A 23389-nucleotide genomic window follows, 5' to 3' on the forward strand; every position below is an offset into this window, starting at 1 on the left:
AAAAAAAACTAAAACTGTTTTTCTTGAAATTAAAAAATAAAAAGCATTAAAAATACCTATTTGATTCCTGCAGTAAGATATATAGCCCCAGCTAGGTGCTACTTTATAGGATGTTCATTCTACTCACTGAGGCTTATGCCTAAAGTTGGACTTATGTTCATGGAAATGTATATATCAGGTGTGCTTGCTATGAAAATACTTAGATTATTAAGATCTTTAATGACTCAAGAAAATAGGGGGGAGGGGGGAGTATAGAAAGCAAACATAGATACCAGAGACATGGAGGAGAATGGGAGACCGCGGAGGGTAAGAGATAGGAAATCAAGGATGGGGAAAAAAAGCAAAACATACAGGAAACAAGAAATGGAAAATTATTTGTTGATGATAACATGTATGTTGATGTGCTTGATTGAGCCAATATACAGTGTACTCTGGATGGGAAATCTCACTTTGTATGCTGTAATGATATACAGTGAATGAATGTAAATAAATAAATTTAATAATAATAATAAAAGAAGAAAACACTATGGTCAGCCTTGTGGGAGTCCAGTGCTCTTAACCACCACGCCACCTGCTGGTCCCCCTCCTGTATACTTTAAATAGTCTCTAAATTAGTTACACCTAATGCCATGCAGTGTTACATAAATAAATGTTACACTTTTTATTTTTATTTTTTTATTATTTTTTTATTTTTTTGCCATAGGACATGTGTATTTGCCAGAGAGACAGAGGGAGAGCGAAAGACAGAGAGGGAAAGTGAAAAATTGCCACATTGTAATCCCTTCTCCTCCATTCTCCTCTTGGGATTTTGGGCATGCACACACACACGTGCTTGATGTGTTTTCCAAGCCTCCAGGTCCAGGACTTGAACCACAGAGTTGGCCATGTGATGTACAGCGCCTTACCACCATGCCATCTTATGCTCCATTATACTCTATTTTTAAATTTTGTGTTATTTTTACTGTTGTATTCCTCATTGTTTCAAATATTTTCTATCATAGTTGATTGAATCACAGATGTGGAACTCACAGATAGAGAGGGCTAACTGAATATAACTTGTGTTTCATCACATGACATAGATTAGTTTCACCTTGTTTTTCTTTCTTGAGTATATACTCTAAACATTTAGTGAGTGAGCAGTAAGTATTTTATTTTTCTGTACAGATTTCAAAAGCTCCACTTTTTTGTTAAGTATTCTAGTATATTTATTTTCCTGTTCCATAGTAATGTGACTTTTTATTTAAATGTATAGCCATGTCTGTTCTTCCTTTTTTTTTTTCAAAGACTTATTTAATTTAATTAATTAATTAATTTTAATTTGACTAGAGAGATACAGAGAGAGAGAGGGAAAGTGAGAAAGCAAGCAACCAGATTTGGGACTCAAACCATAGTTAGTATGTGGAGAGTCCAGTGCCCCCAACCACCATGCCACCTGCTGGCTCCTTCCTTTTTTTTTTTTTTTGATTCTGGAAGCTCAAAATGCCGGTAATACAGATTTTTTTTTTAAGAATTATTTTTATTTAACTTTATTTGTTCATTTATTTTAATTTGATCAGAGAGAGAGCGAAAGTGAGAAAGCAAGCCACCAGGTCTGGGACCTGAACCGTGGTCAGCCATGTGGGGAGTCCAGTATCCTTAACCACCATGCTGCCTGCTGGCTCTCTAGGTTATGGTTTTTTAAATAGAATTATTTACTTAACTTCATTTATTTTTATTATTATTGTTATTGTTATTATTATTATTGAATTTGACCAGAGAGAGAGAATGACAGTGAGGAAGCAAGCCACTAGGTCCTGGACTCAAACTGCAGTCAGCCATGTGGGAGTCCCGTGCCTCTAACCACCACGCCACCTGCCGGCCCTAAGTATTTGTTTCTTTTTTAAAGCAGAGAGATGAAAATGTATGACTGTTTTACATGTATATGAAACAAATGAAAGGTACGTAAACTCTTTTCTCAGGGTTCCTAAGATAAGGCAGTGCTCTGTCTGTTTTGCTTTCTCATCAAGGTACTTAATCTCAGCTCACTTTGTAATACATACAGTACTGAACCTCTGGTTTGTGCCTTTTGCTTAGATGGTTTTTTGCTTCGTTTTACTTGTAGGATTTCGTTATTGTTGTAATTTTGCTAATAACCATAGTTCCTCTTCACCTACTAGTCATCCTTCATGTTACAGGCGACATCTAGACTAAGAGAAAGAGGCTGTGATGGCTGCCTGGCAGGAATTGAAGTTCAGCAGCTCTTTTGTTCTCAAAGTGCAGCCATTCCTGAGCACCAACTAAAAGAGCTAAACATAAAAATCGACAGTGCTTTGCAAGTAAGTTTTCAGAACTAGCACATTAATATCCAAGGATAGAAATGAGGGAGGGAGTTAAAGCCATAATGTTGAATGAATCAAAGGGTGGTAAAACAGTAATTGGCCTCCAGAATTTTAATAACTAGAAGTTTAAAATTTCTATTTTTATTGGATTCTGTCGTCCTCAATCTGCTATATAATCTCGACTCTTGGAAATTATTTATTTGCAGGCATATAAGATAGCTCTGGAAAGCTTAGGCCACTGTGAATATGCGATGAAAGCTGGCTTCCACCTGAATCCAAAGGCAATTGAAGCAAGTTTGCAGGTACACTTTTCTTCTGGTAGCTCTCGGGAGCTATGGGAACTGTTCGTGCAGGACAGCATGAACCAAGTGTCTTGGCAGATGAGCTGTGTGTCACCTGTCCTCTTTTGTCCAAACCTTTTCCAGGGCTGCTGCAGTGAGGCGGAAGCCCAGCAGACAGGGCGGAGGCAGACACCCCCGCAGCCCATGCAGTGCGAGCTTCCCACCGTCCCTGTGCAAATAGGATCGCACTTCCTGAAGGGTGTCTCCTTTAATGAGTCGGCCGCTGACAATCTGAAACTTAAGACGGTAGTTTTCCATGGGGTTTCAACAACTGAACATGAACTTCAAAATAGAGTTCTCAAGGGAAACTTAAGGGCTTGTGAAAAATGTAGGTTAAAAATCAAAACCAATGGTCCAAAACGCTGCTGCTTGGCAGGCAGAGGCCCTGTGGGAGGCCCAGGTTCCATTCCTAGCCTACTCTAAAAAGCCAGGGGAGGTGGTGCTCTCTACAGACTGAGGCAGGAGGATAGTGACATAGTGAGACCCTGTCTAAAGCACAGCTTTCTCTCTCTCTCCCTCTCTTCTTCTCTCTCTCTCTCCTTTTCTTCTTCTTCTCTCTCTCTCTTTCTCTCTCTCTCTCTCTCTCTCACACACACACACACACACACACACCAAAACAACCAAACAAAATAAAGGTTAAGGAAGGAGATACTGACCTTCCTCATAAATTAATGTCTACTGTGGTATCTGCCAAGAGAGATTTTTTTTAATAATTTTTTTCAAATGTTTAACATAAAGGGTTTGAAAGTACATAAGGCTCATATCAGTTTTCTCAGTAGACTTTGGTGAATTAAGTAGGAGGAGAAGTCCTGTCATATACTGCAGTAATAACCGTTGGTAGAGCACTACATATGCCAAACGTTGTACCAGGTGCTTCACGTGTATTGTCTCATTTCACGCTCACCTCCGAGGTGGGGACTGCCCCTTTCCCCATTTGTCAGATTGGGGAACTGAGACCTGAGGTCACACAGCTAGAAAGTAGCAGAGCTGGAATTTGTGCTTATGCGTTTGTTTCTAGAGCGTGCATACCTGACCACTTGGTCATCCAAAATAGTTGAGATTTTCATTGCTATTTACTTTTACAAGATGGTTTTGTTTCCTTATTTGGAGGGATTTAGGATTTCAAAATCCCTCCGCCAGTTTGCATCAGTAGACTACTAAATAATGCTTCATTTTGTGGTAATCCAGAAATCACGTTTATGTTATCGATGCAAAGGTATTTAGCCATTTAGTCTAAAAGGGTCAAGAAGATCTCTGACGGTGACTAAGGATAATTTACTTAAACTCAAATGATATGATTTAGGTATACTTAAAATGTTTTTTTCTTGAAGATGGTTGTATAAACACATTTCTGTAAATTTTAGAACTTTGCATGGCTTTGTCTTGAGGTGTGACCTCTCTTCCTGCCAATCTGTAGCACACGATGTTACAACTCATCAAGGAAGCAGGCTGCTACAACGGAATCACACCCAGGGAGGATTTTCCTGTGACTGAAGTACTGAACCAAGTTTGCCCATCTACATGGCGGGGTGCCTGCAAGACTGCTGTGCAGCTCCTGTTTGGCCAGGCTGGACTGGTGAGTGTGTGGTGGATGACAGGGCGAATGAACAAGGGCTTTTCAAGCATGCAAGGGTGTGGTGCAGGCATGTGTGAAAATATCGAGTAATTTTAAAAGTTCTCTGGTGCTATAGAATTTAGACCAGATCAGGACCAGCAGTTAGCACAATGGCTATGTCACTGGACTCCCATGTAGTCGACCATGGTTTGTATGGACCCGGTGACTTATACTCACGCTGGGCGCATGTGCGTGTATGCCCAAGATCCCGAGAGGAGAATGGAGGAGAAGGGATTGCAGCATGGCCATCCCCCCTGGGGGTTGATTTCTTGCTTTCTGTCTCTCTCTGTCTTTCCAGCAAGCGTACGTGCCCTATAGCAAAAAACTCTCAAAAAAATAAATAAATAAAAGAATTTAGACCAGATAGAGAAATTTAACAGGAAGAGCAAAATTTAAGGTTTTTTTCCTTTTTTACTGATTGGTAATAGGTATTTTCAAGAAACTTTATATTGTAAGCTTTTCTTATTTTAAGGAAATTTATCACATTGGTAGTGATTTGACCAGGCCCAGTGACTGGCCTGATGATTCTGGAACTACTGGGGATGTCATTGTGCTACTCAAATAGGCCACGCCTCTTCCTGTCTCTGGCCTTAGCCCTAGATACCTCTTGTACCTAAAGATACTCTTCTCTCTGTTTTTTTTTTTTTTTTTTTAAATTTCTCTTTCCTCTTTTTTTTTTTTTTTTTTTTTGAGAGGTTTTCGCTATAGGGCGCGTGTGCTTGCCAGACAGACAGAAAAACACATAGAGACAGAAAGCGAGAAATCACCCCCCACGGGGGATGGTCACACCGCAATCCATTCTCTTCCATTCTCCTCTCGGGATCTTGGGCATGCACGCACACGCGCCCAGCGTGAGTTTTAAGCCACCAGGTCCGGGACGCTAACTGTGGTCGACTACTTGGGAGTCCAGCGACATAGCCATTATGCTAACTGCTGGTTCCCATCTTCTCTCTGACCTTCATGTGGCTCTCTCCTTCCCATCCCGGGGTCAGCTCCAGTGTCCCCTCCAGGAGACCTTCCGTGACTGCATGGGTGTGAGTGGTACCTCCACTCATTCACTTGGTACTCTGTTTTTCTCCTTAGCAGTAGAATGACATCAACTCAAAAATAATGATTTGGTCTTTTCACCTTTTAGAGAATAAGCAAAAACTTTTGCCAGATTTGGGTGGGGTCAGGAGATCAACTTCTGAAATCACCATTTAGCTTTTTGTTTGGCACCATTGACCCGTATCACCATGTGTACTTAATTCTACTTTGTGGTTAATGACTGCTATTTTTTTTTTTTTTTTTTAAGAATTACTTTAGTTTTAATTTGACTAGAGAGGGACAGAGTAAGAGAGGGAGGGAGAGGGAAATTGAGAAAGCCAGCTGCCAGGGACTCGAACCACAGTCGACCATATGGGAATCCAGTACCCTTAACCACCATGCCACCATGCCACCTGCCGGCCCCATGACTGCTTTTTTTTTTTTTTTTTTGGAGAGGTTTTTGCTATAGGGTGCGTGCACTCGCCAGATAGACAGAGAGAGACAGAAAGCGAGAAATCACCCCCCAGGGGTGATGGCCATGATGCCATACCTTCTCCTCCATTTTCCTCTCGGGATCTTGGGCACGCACGCACTCGCGCCTAGCGTGAGTTTTAAGCCACCAGGTCCGGGACATGAACAGCGGTCGACTATGTGGGAGTCCAGCGACATAGCCATTACGCTAACTGCTGGTCCCATGACTGCTTTTTGTTTATAGTACAGTATAGTATATTTTGTGTGTATGTGTGTCTGTATTATGTATTTTGTTTTTGTTTTTAGAGAGATTTTTGCTATAGGGCATGTGCACTCACTGGAGAGACAGAAAGAAAGTGAGAGCTCACCCCCGCCCAGGAAGGATGGCCACACTGCAGTCCCTTCTTCTCTATTGCCCTCTTGGGATCTTCGGCACACATGCACACACTCTTGGCGTGATGTTTAAGCCGCTGGGTCCAGGACTTGAATCATGGTTGACTACATGGGACTCCAGCAACGTAACCATTATGTCATCTGCTGGTCTCAGTATTATGTTTAAGTTTGTTTATTTTTTCTATGAGCAAGAGAGGCAGGCACTGCCAGTGCGGGGTCTTGAGGTATGACGATCTCAGCCAACCCCAGATCTTGGACATGCACATGCCTGACATACTCAGGGAGGTCTCTGGACACAAAACCCTTCCTATGTGGATCAGCCTCTCAGAGCATCACATTTTACCTGTATGTCATCAGCTGACCCATGGCTACTTTTTTGAAAAGATAGCATTTTGGCCAAAGGTTAGAGGAAGCTAATTAGAGATTGAGAAAATTGAATTATGTGTTTTGGAACAGCAGATGAGTGTGGTGGTTAAGGCACTGGCCCCCCACATGGCCGACTCAACAGTTCAGGTTCTGGGCCCGGCTATTTGAATAAGATACCAGGCACATGTGCATACATGTCTGAAATCTCCGAAGAGGGGAATGGAGGAGAAGGGATTGGATTATGGTGTGGCTATCTGCCCTGGGAGATGATTTACTTTCCCTCTGTCTCCCTCTGGCAAGCATATGCGCCCTATAGCCCCCCAAAAAAGAACTGTCTTTTTTAAGTTCGATTTCTACTTTATTCATGAAAAGAAGTATCAGGGATACTGTCCTTTTTCATGAGGGTGAGGTTTAGGTGGCCCAGCTTAGGGTGATACTGCCTTGTAGAGGGACAGATGAAGGTCTGTCCACAGTGGAGAGTTAACATTTCCTTCAGGATTTGTTCCCAGTAGTAGAACTCTCAAGAAGTAAACTGGAGATGCCATGCTGAAGTATGGAAGGGCCCACTGCCTTTAGGAGATTGATCCATACTTCAAATCTAAGAGAACCATGGCAATGAGTTCTGAAAGGAAAATAAGCCAGAGGACACAAAGGCTGTTTTGAGAAAACATTGTAGGTTAAAAAAAAAAAAAAAAAAAAAGGCATAGCTTCCTACCCCTTGATTGTAGAGCACTTTTGTGTATGACTGACAAAGAACCTTTAGATTATGGTTGGGGGGGGATGGGAGGAGAAAGGAAACACCTGTTCTAGTCCAACAATGGCTGTTCCTTGGACAGGAAGTATTTTCCAAAGGACATTGCAGACCAGCTGTGGGAACTATGTTTACAGCAGTAGAAATCAGCTTCGTTTGAGGCTGAATTTAGAATAGGGATAGGCAGCTGTACGTGGCTTTTCCCCTTCTGAAGTCCTACAGATTCTGTCTTAAAATGTTTCATGATTATTTTCTTGAACTTCTTTTTAAGTTATTTGAAAATGTGTTCACCACTTTGTCAAACTCTTCAGATTACCTAGGATACTATATCATCTGTGTAGTATTAAAATTCCTGTGGGTCCACCTGGTGATATGGTGGTTTAGGCAACTGGATCCCACATGGCCAACTACACGGTTCAAGTCCTAGACCTGGCAGGTTGAAAAATCCCAAGAGGAGAATAGAGATGGGATCATGGGATGGCCATCCCCCCAGGGAGTATTTTTCACTTTCCCTCTTTCTGTCTCTCTGGCAAACATATATAATAACTATAACAAAACGTAAGGAGATGGCAGGTGGCATGGTGATTAAGGTGCTGTACTCCCACATGGTCGACCGCGGTTCGAGACCTGAACCTGGCAGCTTGTTTTCTCACATTCCCTTTCATTCTGTCTCTCTCTGGTCAAAATTTTAAAATAATAATAAATAAAATTAAATACATAATTCTTTTTTTTTTCTTTTTGGAGAAGTTTATGCTATAGGGCACATGTGCTTGCCAGAAAGACAGAGACAGAGAGACAGAAAGTGAGAAATCACCTCCCAGGGGGAATGGCCACGCCGCAGTCCCTTCTCCTTCATTCTCCCCTTGGGATCTTGGGCACTCATGCACATGTGCCCGGCGTGAGTTTAAGCTGCCAGGTCCAGGACTCGGGAACTGCGGTCGACTACATGGGAGTCCAGCGACATAGCCATTACGCTAACTGTTGGTCCCAAATACATAATTCTTAAAGGGCCAGCATATGGTGTAATGGTTACGTCACTGGACTCCCATGTGGTTGACCATGATTCGAGCCCCAGACCCGGCGACTTGAAACTCATGCCAGGGACATGTGTGTGCATGCCCAAAATCCCGAGAGGAGAGCGGAAAAGAGGGGAATTGCAGCATGGCCATCCCCTCAGGAGGTGATTTCTCATTTTCTATCTGTCTGTCTCTCTCTCTCCAGCAAGTACACGTGCCCTATAGGAAAAAAAAAGTCTCTCTAAAAAAAAAATTGCATTAAAAAAAGAAAGAAAAAACCTCCCTAAGTAAGTAGGAATCATTGAAAGAATGATTCCTTCTTTGTCTTTTCTGAACTAGTTCTGTTTTCATTGGTAGTTGAGGATAAAATAATCTTTTATAATAATATATAATAATCAGCAGATGGCATAACGGTTATGTCGCTGAACTCCTCCTACCTAATTGACCACAGGTTGAGTCCTGGACCTGGCAGCTTAAAACTCACACCAGGAGGGGGCCAGTAGGCAGCATGATGTTTAAGGGTGGTGGACACCCACATAGCCAACAGCGGTTTGGGTCCTGGACCTGTCGGCTTGCTTTCTCACTTTCCCTCTCTCTCTGTCTCTTTCTCACACTGTCCCTCTCTGTCAAATTAAAATAAATAGGTCCGGCAGGTGGTGTGGTAGTTAAGGAAGCTGGATTCCCACATGGCCAACTGTGGTTCAAGTCTCGGACCCACCAGCTTGCTCTCTCACTTTCCCTCTCTCTCTCTCTCTCTCTGGTCAAATTAAAAATAAATAAATGAACAAATAAATAAAATTAAATACACAAAAAAAACTGACACCAGGAGTATGTGCATGTGTTCCCAAAATCCTGAAAGGAAAATGGAAGAGAAGGGATTGTGGTGTGGCCATCCCCCTGGGTGATTTCTCACTTTCTGTCTCTCTCTCTCTCTCTCTCTCTTTCTGGTGAACTCATATACCCTATGGCAAAAATCTGTCTTAAAAAAAAAAAAGACTTCATCCACTTCTACTCAGTCATCTCAAATGACTGAGCATTGGTTCAACTTTTACTGACATTTTTACTTCTCTCAAGTTATAGAGTAAAAAATATTAAAAGCTAAGAGGAAATAAAGTAATTTCCAATTAATATATTTATAGTGTTGGAAAAGTACTAGAGATGCTTACAAAAGTTCAGTAAATCCTACACCCCGAATTTGGATTCTGTGTACTAAAGCGTTACCGATATATTCGGTTATCTTTATTACACGCTGTTGTCTTCACAGGGCCCCTGACTGGCCTTGGTGTAACCACACTGCTGGGAGAACAGTTCTTGCCAGAGTCATTTGGCATCGATAGGTGCATGTAGTGGATTACTCTCGCATCTGTTTTCCTCTCTGAAAGCTGCTTGTTGTTTTTGCTTCTCTTTTAGGTGGTAGTTGATACTGCACAGATTGAAAATAAAGAAGCCTACGCCCCCCAAATCAGTTTAGAAGGCTCCAGAATTGTGGTTCAAGTTCCATCCACCTGGTAATGTGGCTCTTACATTAACAGAAGCCTAAGCTCAGAGAGCAATTGGCACATCTCTGAAAGAATTGCTTTGATGAACAAACTCCATGCTAGCCGACACACTAGGTCTCACGCTGTGGGTGTGTTTATGGCACAGTGATATTTTAGTGGTGCTGTCATGATTGGTTCATGATGAAGAAGCCAAGATGTCCAAAAAATGGTCTCATTGATCACATTGCAGCTAAATGTTATATATTTATGGACAATAATGAGCAGTATTGTCTTTTTTTTTTTTTTTTTTTTGGTTACTGAGTCCACAGCTTTTAAACAGTGTATCATTTTCTCTATGTCACCACTGTGAATAGGGAACAGAAAATTCCTTGTCCTCATTTGTTAGCGCTAACTAAAATCCTGATCTTGAGCTCATTTTATTCACCCTGTGTCATTGCAAATTTGGGGATAATCTAACCTGTTTTGACTTATTTAATTATATTTGTGATACCTATAATAGATAAAAGGTTATTTTAAAATTTACTTATTATTAAAAACTCCTACAAATCAATAAGAAAGTGGTCAAGGGTTGTGAACAGGTAAGTTAGAAAAGAAGTTAATATATGGTCTGCAGATAGATGAAGACAATGTGTGACTGACCACACCTAATAATCAAAGAAAGGCAAAGTGAAGAAACATTATGACACAAGAGGAGAATGGAGGAGAAGGGATTGCCAGCCCCCCGGGAGATGATTTCTCTCTCTTTCTCCCTCTCTCCCCCTCACTCTCCATCTTCCGTGAGCACATGTAGTGAACTTAAAAAAAAAAAAAGAAAAAAGCCAAACAAAACAGTATGAAACCATTTTATGCAAAATGTTAACATGTTTTCAAATAATACTAAACATTATGGCTAATACTGGTATGGGTTAGACTACAAAGTAAACAACCAAAGAGGCTATCTAATAGAGAATAAATCACACAGCTCTTCTGGATGATACTTACTGGTGTATCAGAGGCCTGAGTAAGGGATAGGACCTCAGCAGTTCTATACTGCCACCTTTAGGAATTGATCCTTGTGACAGATATACAGATTTGGCTCTAAGGGTCAGCATCCTAGCTTTATTAATAAATATATACTGGAAGACTTTTCTTTTTCTTTTTTTTTTTTGGAGAACTGTTTTTTGTTTGTTTGTTTGTTTGTTTGTTTGTTTCCGCTATAGGGACAACTCATCAGAAAAACAGAGAGACAGACAAAAAGCGAGAATCACTCCCCAGGGGGATGGCCACACTGCAATCCCTTCTCCTCCATTCTCCTCTTGGGATCTTGGGCGCACATGCACACGCACATGGCGTGAGTTTAAGCCATCAGGTCTGGGACTCGAAGTGCAGTCAACTACATGGGAGTTCAGCGACATAGCCATTATGCTAACTGTTGGTCCCCTTGAAGACATTTCTTAAAATGTTAATCTGAATGGATATTTAACTACATACAAAATATTTAAATCTTTTAAGTAAAAAGAGATAAAGATAGTAAGAAGCAAGGCACTGTCGGTGCCTGTGTGGACTGCAGTGAGTCTGCTAAAAGTGTGTAGAACCAGTTGGTACCTTCAGTAAGTCTTTGGTTGACATGTGTCCCGAACCTCTATATGTGAGTAACACGCATCATTCCCTCATGTACCACAATTTAAATTTGATCGTTGGAATGATTTACTCTGCCTTGAAATTATTGGTAACTTACATATATATCTTCATTATGCTAACTGGTGGTCCCCATATATATCTTCATTTCTATCAAACAATAAATAAAAGATCTACCTTCGTGTAAGATTTTTTACGTTCACACATTTTTTCTCCAATTCATGTTATCATTGAGAAATACTAAATTTAATCAGAATTCTCCTTTTGAAGAGAAGTTTGGACTTTTACGTAGTTGGGTGAATATAAACAACTAGTACTAAAATGACTAACAGTTCAGTTTATTTCCCAAACTCTTCCCTTTGTTGTTGATTTCCTTTGGAATTCATTGCACCTCCTTGAAAAAGACCTTGTAGTTCATGATTCCTTGAAGCGGCTCCCTCTGTTGGCTGCTTCTGGTAATGGTGCAAAATTTTAGGTTTTCTTTTTTTAAATTTCTTTCAACTTATGTATTTGAGAAGAATACAAATAGAAATGAGTTGTTTATTCCATCTCTGTAAAAGTGATATCATTAGTAAAACAAGGCAAGAATTTATTATTTGCTTTGGTTTTCTTTCCTTTTTTTCAACATTTTATTTATTATCTACCAACTGTGATTTTCATTTATTTATTTATTATATTTATTTATTTTTAATTTGGCCAGAGTGGAACAGAGTGAGTGAGAGTGAGAGAGAGAGAGCGAGAAAGAGAGAGAGAGAGAGGAAGTGAGAAAGCCAGCCATCAGGTCCAGGACTTGAACTGTGGCAGGCCATGTGGGAGTGCAGTGTCCCCAACCACCATGCCACCTGCCAGTCCCTCTATTGTGATTTGTAAGCCACCAGGTCCAGGACTCAAACTATGTCACAGCCATGTGGGAATCCAGCTGCCTTAAACACCACAACACTTGCTGGCCCTGAATGTGTTGCTTTGCTTTTAATGTCCAGTTGTGAGATACAATTTTTTTTTTCCTAATGAAATAATACCTCACTTAATTTTTTTTTGGGGGGGGGTTTGCCATAGGGTACATGTGCTTGCCAGAGAGACACAGTGAGAAGGAAATAAGAAATCAACCCTTGGGAAGATATTAATGCCATAATCCTTTCTCTTCTATTCTCTTCTCAAGATTTTGGGCATGCTTTATATGTGCTCTGTGTAATTTTTTTTTTTTTTTTTTTGGGGGGGTTTTTGCTATAGGGGGGTGGGGCTCCAAGACAGAGAGAGATAGAGAGACAGAAAGCGAGAAATCACCCCCACAGAGGGGATGGCCACACTGCAATCCCTTCTCCTCCATTCTCCTCTCGGGATCCTGGGCACGCACACCCCCGCATCCGGCGTGAGTTTAAGCCACCGGGTCCGGGATTCAAACTACATGGGAGTCTAGTGACATAGCCATTACGCTAACTGCTGGTTCCCCCCACCCCCCACCCCCATGTAATTTTCAAGCTGCTGGGTCTGGGGTTCAAACTGTGGTTGGCCATGTGGGAGTCCAGTGCCTTAACCACCATACCACCTGCTGGCCCCCACCTTAAACTGTCATTTTTCTGTGTGTTTTAAGCTATCCATCCATCTGTTCTTTCTTTACCGATTGCCACTATGTACCCAGACACTGTTCTATTTGCTGGGAAGTTAATCATGAGCAAGGTAGACCGAAGTCTTTTTTTTTTTTTTTTTTTTAAGAGACAGATATTTTTGCTGTAGGGTAGATGTGCTTGCTGGAGAGGCAGAAAGTGAGAAATCACCTCCTGGGATGGCCATACCATAATCCCTTCTCCTTCATTCTCTGTTCTCCTCTCAGGATTTTAGGCATGCATGCATACGTGCCCGGCATGAGTTTTAAGATGCCAGGTCGGGGTCTTGAATCATGGTTGCTGATGTGGGAGTCCAGCAACGTAACCATTATGCCATCTGCTGGTCCCAGGATCCCTGACCTTCTAGAACTGACTCTGTAGCAGAAAAGAGGAGAAGATAGCTAATAGCATAAGAGAGGAGTTCAAACACTGGCAAGTGTATGGAGGAAGTTAGAGTACAGTTACATGACAGAAAATAATGGAACTCGAGTTGGGGGTGGTCAGTCAGGAAGGATCTCTGTGAGGAAATGACATTTGATTTGAGAGGAGCCAGCCATGAGAGCAGATGGGGAAAGCATTCCAGGCAGAAGGCACAGCAAATGCACCGACCTAAGGAGTGAGCTGGCATAGGTGGAGATGTGGAAGGAGGTGATGAAGAGGATTTGTAGGAGTAAAAACTGACAGAGCCCTGGAGAGAACTGGATTTTTATCTAAGAGCAGGTAGAGGGTTTTAAGCAAGTCTTGGTGATTTGTCAACAGAGCAGCGTGTATTTTACTGATCAGCTCTCAAGGTTGATGAGTAAAAGTTCCAATTCCTTGATTTTTCAGGAGGAAATTATAACTAGGTACCATTGTACTTCTTTCTGCATGGCCAGCAAATACTTAATGAGCAAACATATGTGACAAGTCAGAGCACAACCAGATGTATACTTGGGAGCATAGAGCAAGTGTGTCCCGTCAGCCCTTCCAGGCACAGATCCCCACAAGTTAAGGGCTCAGTCCCACAAGACTGCTTTCTGCTTCAGACACCAGTCGCAGTTCCCAGCTCGTCACCTGCACCTCTGCCCAACTGTCTATAAGTGGAGGATTCCCATAATAACTTCCTCAGGTTCGATCATTTGCTGTAACGGCTCACAGAACGCAAGGAATCATTTGTCTTTTTACTAGTTTATTATAAAGGATATTACAGGGTACAGATGAATAGCTAGATACAGAGGTAGACAGGATGAAATACATGGGGAGGGGGCAGGGCTGTCATGCCCTTGCATGGGCACCACCCTCCTAGTACCTTGATGTGCTCTCTGACCCAGAAGTTTGCTGAACCCCATAATTGAGGGATTTTTATGGAGGCATCATCATGTAAACCATGATTGATTATTAATTCTCCCCTCCCCAAGGATGGTGGAGTGGAGCTTCTAATTATGGGTGACCGGCCGCCATCCTAAAACTATCCAAAATCCCATCAGAAATCATCTCAGAGCAGGGCCAGCAGTTGGCATAATGGCTATGTTGCTCCCATGTGGTCGACTGGGATTCGAGTCCTGGACCTAGTGGCTTAAACTCAAGCCAGTCACGTGTACGTGTGTGCCCAAGATCCTGAGAGGAGAATAGAGGAGAAGGGATTGCGGTGTGGCAATTCCCCGCCCCCCAAGGGGTGATTTCTCGCTTTCTGTCTTTTTGTCTCTGTCTTTCTGGTGAATGCATGTGCCCTATAGCAAAAAAAAAAACTCTCCAAAAAAAAAAAAAAAAAAAAAAACCCTCAAAAAAAAAAAAAAAAAAGAAAGAAAGAAAAAAAGAAATCATGTTAGAGCAAGACACTTCTCTCCCTCCGAAAATTCCAAAGGATTTAGGAGCTCTATATCAGCGACCAGGGTCAGAGACCAAATATCAGAACAAAAGATGCTCCTAGCACTCCTGTCGCTCAGGAAGTTCCAAGGGTTTTAGGAGCTGTGTCAGGAACTGGGGGCAGAGACCAAATGTGTATTTATTACGACAGAAGACTCCAGGCCCTATTTCTTCCTCCTCCTTCTGCAGAGCACTGAGTTCCAATGTTAGCCTTGCTGTTCTCTAAATGGTTTTATAACTACTAAATTTCTAGAAGGTGCCAGAGTACATCAAAGTTGTAGCCTTTTCTGTGAGAACTTTGCAGAGAAGTTCACGCAACCTGCTTTGTGCCTAGGTGCCTGAAAGAAGACCCTGCTACCATGTCACTTCTGCAAAGAAGCCTTGATCCTGAGAAGACCCTGGGGCTCGTGGATGTGCTCTACACAGCTGTGCTGGACCTAAACCGCTGGAGGGCAGGGAGGTTAGTGTCCACACTGGTCCCTTGAATTGGCTGTGCGAGTGGTTTGCACTTAGGTCCACACCCAGGGTTTAAGTGACAATATATAGTTTTACATGTGCTTACAATCCCTGATGGAGTGTGGGTAAGGCAAAAAAGAAAACTCTTTGGGGTCAACAGGTGGCATGAAGGTTAAGGCACTGGATCCCATGTGACTCCTTCTGTCATTCGAATCTGGACCTGGCAGCTTGAAAATTATACTGGACACGTATGCATATGTACCCAAAGTCCCGGGGCAGGGGGTTGGGGGTGAGGAGCAGGGAGGCAGCAGGTGGTGTGGTGGTTAAGGTGCTGGACTCCCACGTAGCTAATCATGGTTTGAGTCCCAGACCTGGCAGCTTGCTTTCTTACTTTCCATTTTTCTCTCTCTGGTCAATTAAAAAATAAATAAATCGAGAGGCGGCAGGTAGAATGGTAGTTACGGACACTGGACTCCCACGTGGCCAACAGCAATTTGAGTTCCAGACGTGGCGGGTTGCTTTCTCTCTTTCTCTCTCTTTCTCTCACCCTGTCCCTCTCTGGTCAAATTAAAATAAGTAAAGATAAATAAAACAATTATTTAAAAAATTAAAAATCTATCAGTCAATAAATTAAATAATTCTAAAAAAATAAAGTCCTAGGAAGAGAATGGGGAAGGGATTACAGTGTGGCCATTCCTCCAGGGAGTGATTTCTTGCTTTCTCTCTGCCTCTCTTTGGCAAGCACATTTGCCCTATGGCAAAACAAAACCAAGGGAGGTGGGGGGGGAGAAAGAGAACTCTGGTAGCTTTTTCATTTTGGAATAATTTTAAATCTGCAGAAAAGTTGCAGGAATATTATACTGAATTGCTCTGTGAACTATACCCAGGTTCTCTGATTTATTAACATTTTTGCCTTAATTTGTTTTATTTTTGGAGAGTAAATCCATGAAGTGGACTTTCAACCCAACCCATATTCTCCTGATGAACTAAGAGCAGAGAAATGTTTAGAAAATGTACTGAAGCCCTTCATCAAATTTACATATGTCTGAAAATAATTGACAGTTGCAAGATTATCTTAAAAAGATAAAAGATTGGAACCAGCAGTTAGCGTAATGGCTATGTCGCTGGACTCCCATGTAGTCGACCACGGTTCGAGTCCCAGACCCGGTGACTTAAACTCATGCCGGGCACATGTGCATGCGTGCCCAAGATGCCAAGAGGAGAATGGAGGAGAAGGGATTGCGGCATGGCCATCCCCCCTGGGGGGTGATTTCTCGCTTTCTGTCTCTATGTCTCTGTCTGTCTGGCGAGCGCATGCGCCCTATAGCAAAAACCTCTCCAAAAAAAAGATGAAAGATTAAAAAGAAAATTGGTGGGACTAGCAGAAGGTGTAATGGTTATATTGCTGGACTCCCACAGTTGCTGGACTTCCATATAGTCGACCATGGTTTGAGTCCCAGACCCAGTGACTTAAAACTCATGCCAGGTACATGTGCATGCATGGCCGAGATCCCAGGAGGAGAATGGAGGAGAAGAGATTGTGGCGTGGCAATCCCCTCAGAGGGTGATTCTTGCTTTCTGTCTCTAGTGAGCACACACACCCTATAGGAAAAAAAAAAAATCTAAGAAAAAAGAGAGGAAAAATGATAAAATTGGTAATTTTACGACTGGTAGAGAGACCTTAAACATCCGGCCATGCTCCCTTCTCCCTTTCTTTTGTTTTACTTTTGTGTGTGTATGTGTGCCAGAATGAGGGCATATGGGGACCAGCAGTTAGCGTAATGGCTATGTCACTGGACTCCCATGTAGTCGACTGTGGTTTGAGTCCTGGACCCAGTGGCTTAAACTCAGGCCGGGTGCGTGTGCGTGCGCGCCCAAGATTCTGAGAGGAGAATGGGGGAGAAGGGATTGGGTCATGGCCATGCCCCCTGGGGGGTGATTTCTCACTTTCTGTCTGTCCGTCTGTCTCTGTCTTTCTGGCAAGTGCACATGCCCTATAGCAAAAACCTCTCCAACAAAAAGTAGAATGAGGGCATATGCGAGAGAGAACCCCCGACTGGGTCTGGTCTCTCTGCAGTCCTTTTCTTCTAGTTCTCCATTGGAGAACTGGGCGTGCATGTGCACCAGTATGATTTTCAAGTCAATAGGACCATGACTGAAACCCCAGTTGGCCGTGTGGAATATGGCTTTCTCTGCACTGCTCCCGACTGCTGCTCCACAGGGCCAGCCATCCCCCACCCCCTCATTTTCTCCCTTTCTTAACTCAAGCTCAGAAATCCAAAACAGTGACGTGATTTCCTCAGGTCCTCAGAGGCCTCTTACCCTCTCTATGTACCGGGCTCTCTCTTAGCACAGGAAAATATCGATAATATACAGAAAACTTAGTAAGTAACAGCCATCTATTCAGACAGTGCATAGTGTCCCCAACCTCAGCAGTCCCCTGCTGTATGGCTTTGTCTGTTGTCCCTCTGCTGGATCTGCCTGGTTCTCAGTCCCTACTCTCCAGGCACAAAGCTAGCCTCTGCCGGTGGCATGCCCACTCTCGCCATCTGCTCTTCTCATTAGACGGTTTCACCTAGTCCGACTCCTCAGGCCAGAATCCTAATGTTACAGTTTCCACAGCCCACATTAGATGTCATCGACTATGTACACTCAAAACCTTTGAGTGTTCATTTATTTATCTACACTCTAAGTGATCCCAGTACCAACCACAGAGACTTTCTTGTTTCCCAATATTTTTTAAACATAAGAGGTCCTTGTCATTTTCCAACTTGTTTATTGTCTATTGATAACATGTCTTTTGTTTTGTTTGTGTAAACAGGGAACAAGCTTTGCCCTGCATACAGATCCAGCTTCAGAGGGAGATCTGCGATTTTGGGAATCAGGCTGACCTGCCTTCTGGGAATGGAAGCAAATCTTCAGGTGGCCTACAGAAGACATTCTCCAAACTGACGTCCCGGTTCACCAAGAAAGCATCCTGTACCGGCTCTAGCAGCAGCACAAATTATTCCATCCCAAATACCCCTTCCAAAAACATCTTCGTCACTGGATGTTCAGAAGAGAAGGCCAAAATGCCCAGTAACATTGATGCAAGGTTACAGAGCATTTTGAACATTGGTAATTTCCCTAGGACTACAGACCCTTCACAGTCAGCTCAGAATTCCAGTAATCCAATGGCCAATGGTTTTCTCATAGAGAGGCGAGAGAACTTCCTGCACGGGGATGACAGCAAGGATGAGAAGGGTATGAACTTACCAACCGATCAGGAAATGCAGGAGGTGATAGATTTTCTCTCGGGCTTTAACATGGGCCAGTCACATCAAGGCTCCCCACTGGTAACAAGGCGTAATTCTGCTGCCACAGCCATGGTGACTGAACAGAAGGCAGGAGCCATGCAGCCACAGCAGCCGTCACTGCCAGTGCCCCCTCCGCCGCGGCCCCCCCAGGCTGGGGCACACACCCCTCTGACATCCCAGCCAGGATTGGCACCTCAGCAACAGTCTCCAAAGCAACAACAGCCCCAAGTCCAATACTACCAACACCTGCTCCAACCCATTGGACCACAGCAGCCCCCACCCCAGCCTCGGGCACCTGGGAAATGGGTACATAGCTCATCCCAGCAGCCCACACAGCCTGTTGGAGCAGGTCTGTCTCCCCTTGGTCAGTGGCCTGGCATCTCTGATCTCAGTTCTGACTTGTACAGCTTGGGTCTGGTGAGCAGCTATATGGATAATGTGATGTCAGAGGTTTTGGGACAGAAGCCACAGGGACCGAGAAATAACACCTGGCCAAACCGTGACCAAAGCGAAGGAGTCTTCGGAATGTTGGGAGAGATTCTGCCTTTTGATCCTGCAGGTATGTGAAGCCCCCCCACCCTTCCTTACTCCATTTCTGGATAGATGTAACCACTGAGGACTTCATAGGGCCTGCCTGTTCCTGTCTTCCTTGTGAAGGTGAAGTAACTTAGTCCCCCATAAGTCCCTTTCCTGTTGTACAGAAGCAAGTAGGTGGCACATCTAGCAAGGCTGGGAAGCAATGGTGAGAAAGAGGGTGGAAGATAAGCACCATTGTTTTTTTTTTCTTTATGTAAAGTGCAAGATACAGTCTAAAGGCAGCAGATGATGTAATGGCTATGTTGCTGGACTCCCGTGTAGTCAACTGCAGTTTGAGTCCCAGACTTGATGGCTTAAACTCACACCAGGTGTGTGTACGTGCGTGCCCAAGATCCCGAGAGGAGAATGGAGGAGAAGGGATTGTGACATGGCCATCCCTCCGGGGGGTGATTTCTTGCTTTCTGTCTTTTTTTTTTTTTGGAGAGATTTTCACTGTAGGGCGCGTGCGCTCGCCAAACAGACAGAGAGAGACATAGAGACAGAAAGCGAGAAATCACCCCCCAGGGGGGATGGTCACGCCGCAATCCCTTCTCCTCCATTCTCCTGCCATTACGCTAACTGCTGGTTCCCTTGCTTTCTGTCTTTTTGGCAAGTGCATGCGCCCTTAGCAAACACCTCTCAAAAAAAAAAAAAAAAACCATGCTTAGATCTATTTCACTAGAGAGATTAGAAGGGCCAGGTAGTGATGCAGCTGGGAAAGGTCCCATATGGGAAAGGTCCTGGTTCACCTGATCCTGAGCACTCTGGGCACACAAATGCCTGTGACTGGGCTGGCTGGCAGAAGGAGTGCATCATGGCATGGAGACTCTGTTGAGGGTGCCTCTGTGTGTGTGTGTGTGAGTGTCTGTGCATGGGTGTGTCTTTCTCATGGAAGAAATAAATATATAAGCTTAAAAAAAGACAGATTGAAATGGTGATTAAAGACCTAGTGAAGAGGAACCGGCAGGTGGCGTGATGGTTAAGGGTGCTGGACCCCATATGGTTGACTGTGGTTGGCGTCCCAGGCCTGGCGGTTTGCTTTCTCACTCTTTCTCTCTCTTTCTGCCTCTCTCTGGTCAAATAAAAAATAATTCTTAAAAATAAATAAATAAAGATCTAGTGAAGAGCCAGTCCTTTACTGGAGTGGTTAAGCACTGCACAGTGGAAGCTGGATCCCACGTTGCTGACCCAGGGTTAAAGTCCAGGTTCTGGCAGCGTGAAAAACAGGCATGTGTGTGCATGCTCAGGATCCTGACGAGATGGAAAATTGGAGGAAAAGGGATTGCAGTGTGACCAGGACCCATGGGAGCCTTTGTCATTAAAACAAACAAACAAACAAACAAACAAAAACTAATGTAAAGGATCAGGACCAGCTGGATTCATAGGCAGCCTTTTTTTTTTTTTAAGTTTGCCAAAGGGTATGTGTGCACCCCAAAGAGAGAGAAAGTGAGAAAGCACCCCCTGGAGAATGGTCACGCTGGTCACCTTGGTGTCCTCTCCCTCCTCTTGGGATCTGGGCACTCATGCGCACATGCCTGGGTTGTTTCTCAAGCCCCTGGGCCCAGGACTCAAACCTTATAGTTGGCTACGTGGGGTGCTGATTTAACAACCATGCTATGGGCTAGCCCCATTGGCAACTATAATCCCATTTTTAAGGCACAGATAAATCACAATTATTTGAACTATCTCAGGCACAGAAAAAGAGAAAGTTTCCTTTTTTTTTTTGTATTTTATTTTTTTAATTTTAAGGTTTTTGCCTTAGGACACTTGTGCTTGCCCGAGAGAGACAGAGGGAAAGTAAGAAATCACCCCCTAGGAGGGATGGCCATGCCGCAACCCCTCCTCCTCCCTTCTCCTCTCAGGATTTTGGGTACGCACGTGCACATGCCTGGCGTGATTCTCAGGCCACTGAGTTTGGGACTCAGACTGCAGTCAATCAGATGGTAATCCAGTGCCTTCACCATACCACCTGCTGGTCCCCACCAGTTCATGTTTATTTTTTTAACAAAGCCAATATAACTCTCATAAAAACATAATAAGTATTATTTAAAAAACTAAGGGACCATCAGGTAGGGTGGTGGTTAAGGCACTAGATTCCCATATGGCCTACCGCAGTTCAAGTTCCAGACCTGGTGACTTGCTTTCTCACTTTTCTCTCTCTCTGGTGAGCACATGTGCCCTATGGCAAACTAAAAAATAACAACAACAATAATAAATAAAATAATTGTTTTAAAAAAATTTTTAAATGGGGGCCAGCAGATGGTGTGGTGGTTAAGTTACTGGACTCCCACATGGCCAATCGTGATTCAAGTCCTGGACCTGGTGACTTGCTTTCTCACTCTCCTTCTCTCTTTCTCTCTCTGATCAAATTTAAATAAATAAATAAATAAATAAATAAATAACCAGAGGACCAGCAGGTGGCATGGTAATTAAGGCACTGAACACTCCCACATGGTTGACCACAGTTTGAGTCCCAGACCTGGTAGCTTGATTTCTCTCTGTCTGTCTGTCTATCTCTGTTCAAATTAAAATAAATGAATGAATAAATTAAATAATTCTAAAAAAATTTAAATAAATAATTCTTTTAAAATATTTTTAGTTAAAAAAAAAACTAGGCCCCGCTTAGGTGGCACAGTTCATAGTGTGCTAGACAGCAGTGCTGGAAGCCATATGCAGAGCACCGGTTCAGATTCTCAGGTCAGCCTGAAAACATGCCAAGTCATGCACAGGTACTCAAGACCCTAAGGAGCTGGGGTCTGTGAAGAGGGAATGGCAGCATGATACCCCTTCCTTGTGTGATGACACTCTGTCATGAAAAATATAAAACTGAGTCAGCCAGTGGCATGGATCCCACATGGGGCAGCTGGGTCTCACAAAGCCAACTGCATGGTTTGAGTATCAGACCCAGCAGTTTGAAAAACACACCAGGTGCATGTGCATGTATGCCCAAAATGCCGAGAAGAGAATGGAGAAGGACTTGCAGTGTGACCATCCCCTGGTGGATGCTTTCTCACTTTGTCTCTCTGTCTCTCTTTCTGTCTCTCTCCAGCAAGCACACATGCCCTATAGCAAATTTAAATAAATAAAATTGAAAAGACCACTGTAGTGAATCTATCTCGCTAATACAGATAGACAAAAGAAAATATAGCAATGTCTCAAAAGGGTAATAACTGTTACTAACCTGGCTTACTTCAGAGCTGTAAAGGTGGTTCATTATAAGGAGTTCTGCTACTGTACAATGATCTATTATATCAACCAAGTAATTGAGGAAAAACTGGTCTTATCAGTAAATGTACTAGGAGTCATCTGGTGGCATAGTAGTTACGGCACCTGAACCCCACATGGCTGACTGCACTGTCTGAGTCCTAGACCCTGCGCCTTGAAAAACAAGCCTAGGGGATGGGACCAGCAGTTGGCGTAATGGTTATGTCCCTGGACTCCCACATAGTCGACTGCGGTTTGTGTCCCAGACCCAGTGGCTTAAACTCATGCCAGGCGCGTGTGTGTGCATGCCCAAGATCCCGAGAGGAGAATGGAGGAGAAGGGATTGCGGCGTGGCCATCTGCCCTGGGGGGTTGATTCTCACTTTCTGTCTCTCTGTTTCTCTCTGTCTTTCTGGCAACACCCCCTATACAAAAACCCTCTAAAAAAAAAAAAAAAAAACTGGGGGAGCTGGCAGGTGGCATGGAAGTTAGGGTGCTGAACTCCCACATTGCTGGCTGCAGTTTGAGTCCCGGACCTGGGCTTACTCTCTCACTTTCTCTCTGGTTACATTAAAAAAAAAAAAAAAAAATGGGGCCAGCAGGTGGCACGGTGGTTGAGTGCACTGTACTCCCACATGGGTGACCATGGTTTGAGTCCTGGACCTGGCAGCTTGTTTTCTCACTTTCCTACTCTATCTCACTCTGTCTTTTTCTGATCAAATTAAATTAAATTAATTAAAAATAATTTTAAAAAACTAATAATAAATAAAATTGAATGAAATAATTATTTTTCTTAAAATAATTATTTTACTTAACTTTATTTTAATATGACCAGAGTGAGAAAGAGAAAGTGAGAGAGAGAGTGTGAAAGCGAGAAAGCAAGCCACTAGTCTGGGACTCGAACCTCAGTCAGCCATGTGGGAGTGCAGTGCCCTTAACCACCACTCCACCTGCTGGTCCCTCAAATAATTCTTTTTTTTTTTTTTTTTTTTTTTT

At 43.2% G+C, this 23389-nt stretch overlaps 1 protein-coding gene across 5 annotated transcripts in view; it reads left to right on the top strand.

Annotated features, from left to right (window-relative positions):
- The window catches only part of GARRE1 (granule associated Rac and RHOG effector 1), a 118763-nt gene that overhangs the window by 86662 nt on the left and 8712 nt on the right, over nucleotides 1-23389 (top strand). For all 5 annotated transcript variants that reach the window (XM_006171591.3, XM_027769535.1, XM_006171590.3 and 2 more), the window contains 7 exons: nucleotides 2175-2315; nucleotides 2525-2620; nucleotides 2744-2905; nucleotides 4077-4235; nucleotides 9708-9805; nucleotides 15197-15322; nucleotides 18140-19173. In XM_006171591.3, the coding sequence (XP_006171653.1) occupies nucleotides 2175-2315; nucleotides 2525-2620; nucleotides 2744-2905; nucleotides 4077-4235; nucleotides 9708-9805; nucleotides 15197-15322; nucleotides 18140-19173 (1816 nt within the window). The remainder of the gene's footprint in view (nucleotides 1-2174; nucleotides 2316-2524; nucleotides 2621-2743; nucleotides 2906-4076; nucleotides 4236-9707; nucleotides 9806-15196; nucleotides 15323-18139; nucleotides 19174-23389) is intronic.

This window comes from Tupaia chinensis, unplaced genomic scaffold (genome assembly GCF_000334495.1).
Source record: "Tupaia chinensis unplaced genomic scaffold, TupChi_1.0 Scaffold149922_1, whole genome shotgun sequence".
Taxonomy (NCBI): Eukaryota; Metazoa; Chordata; class Mammalia; order Scandentia; family Tupaiidae; genus Tupaia; species Tupaia belangeri.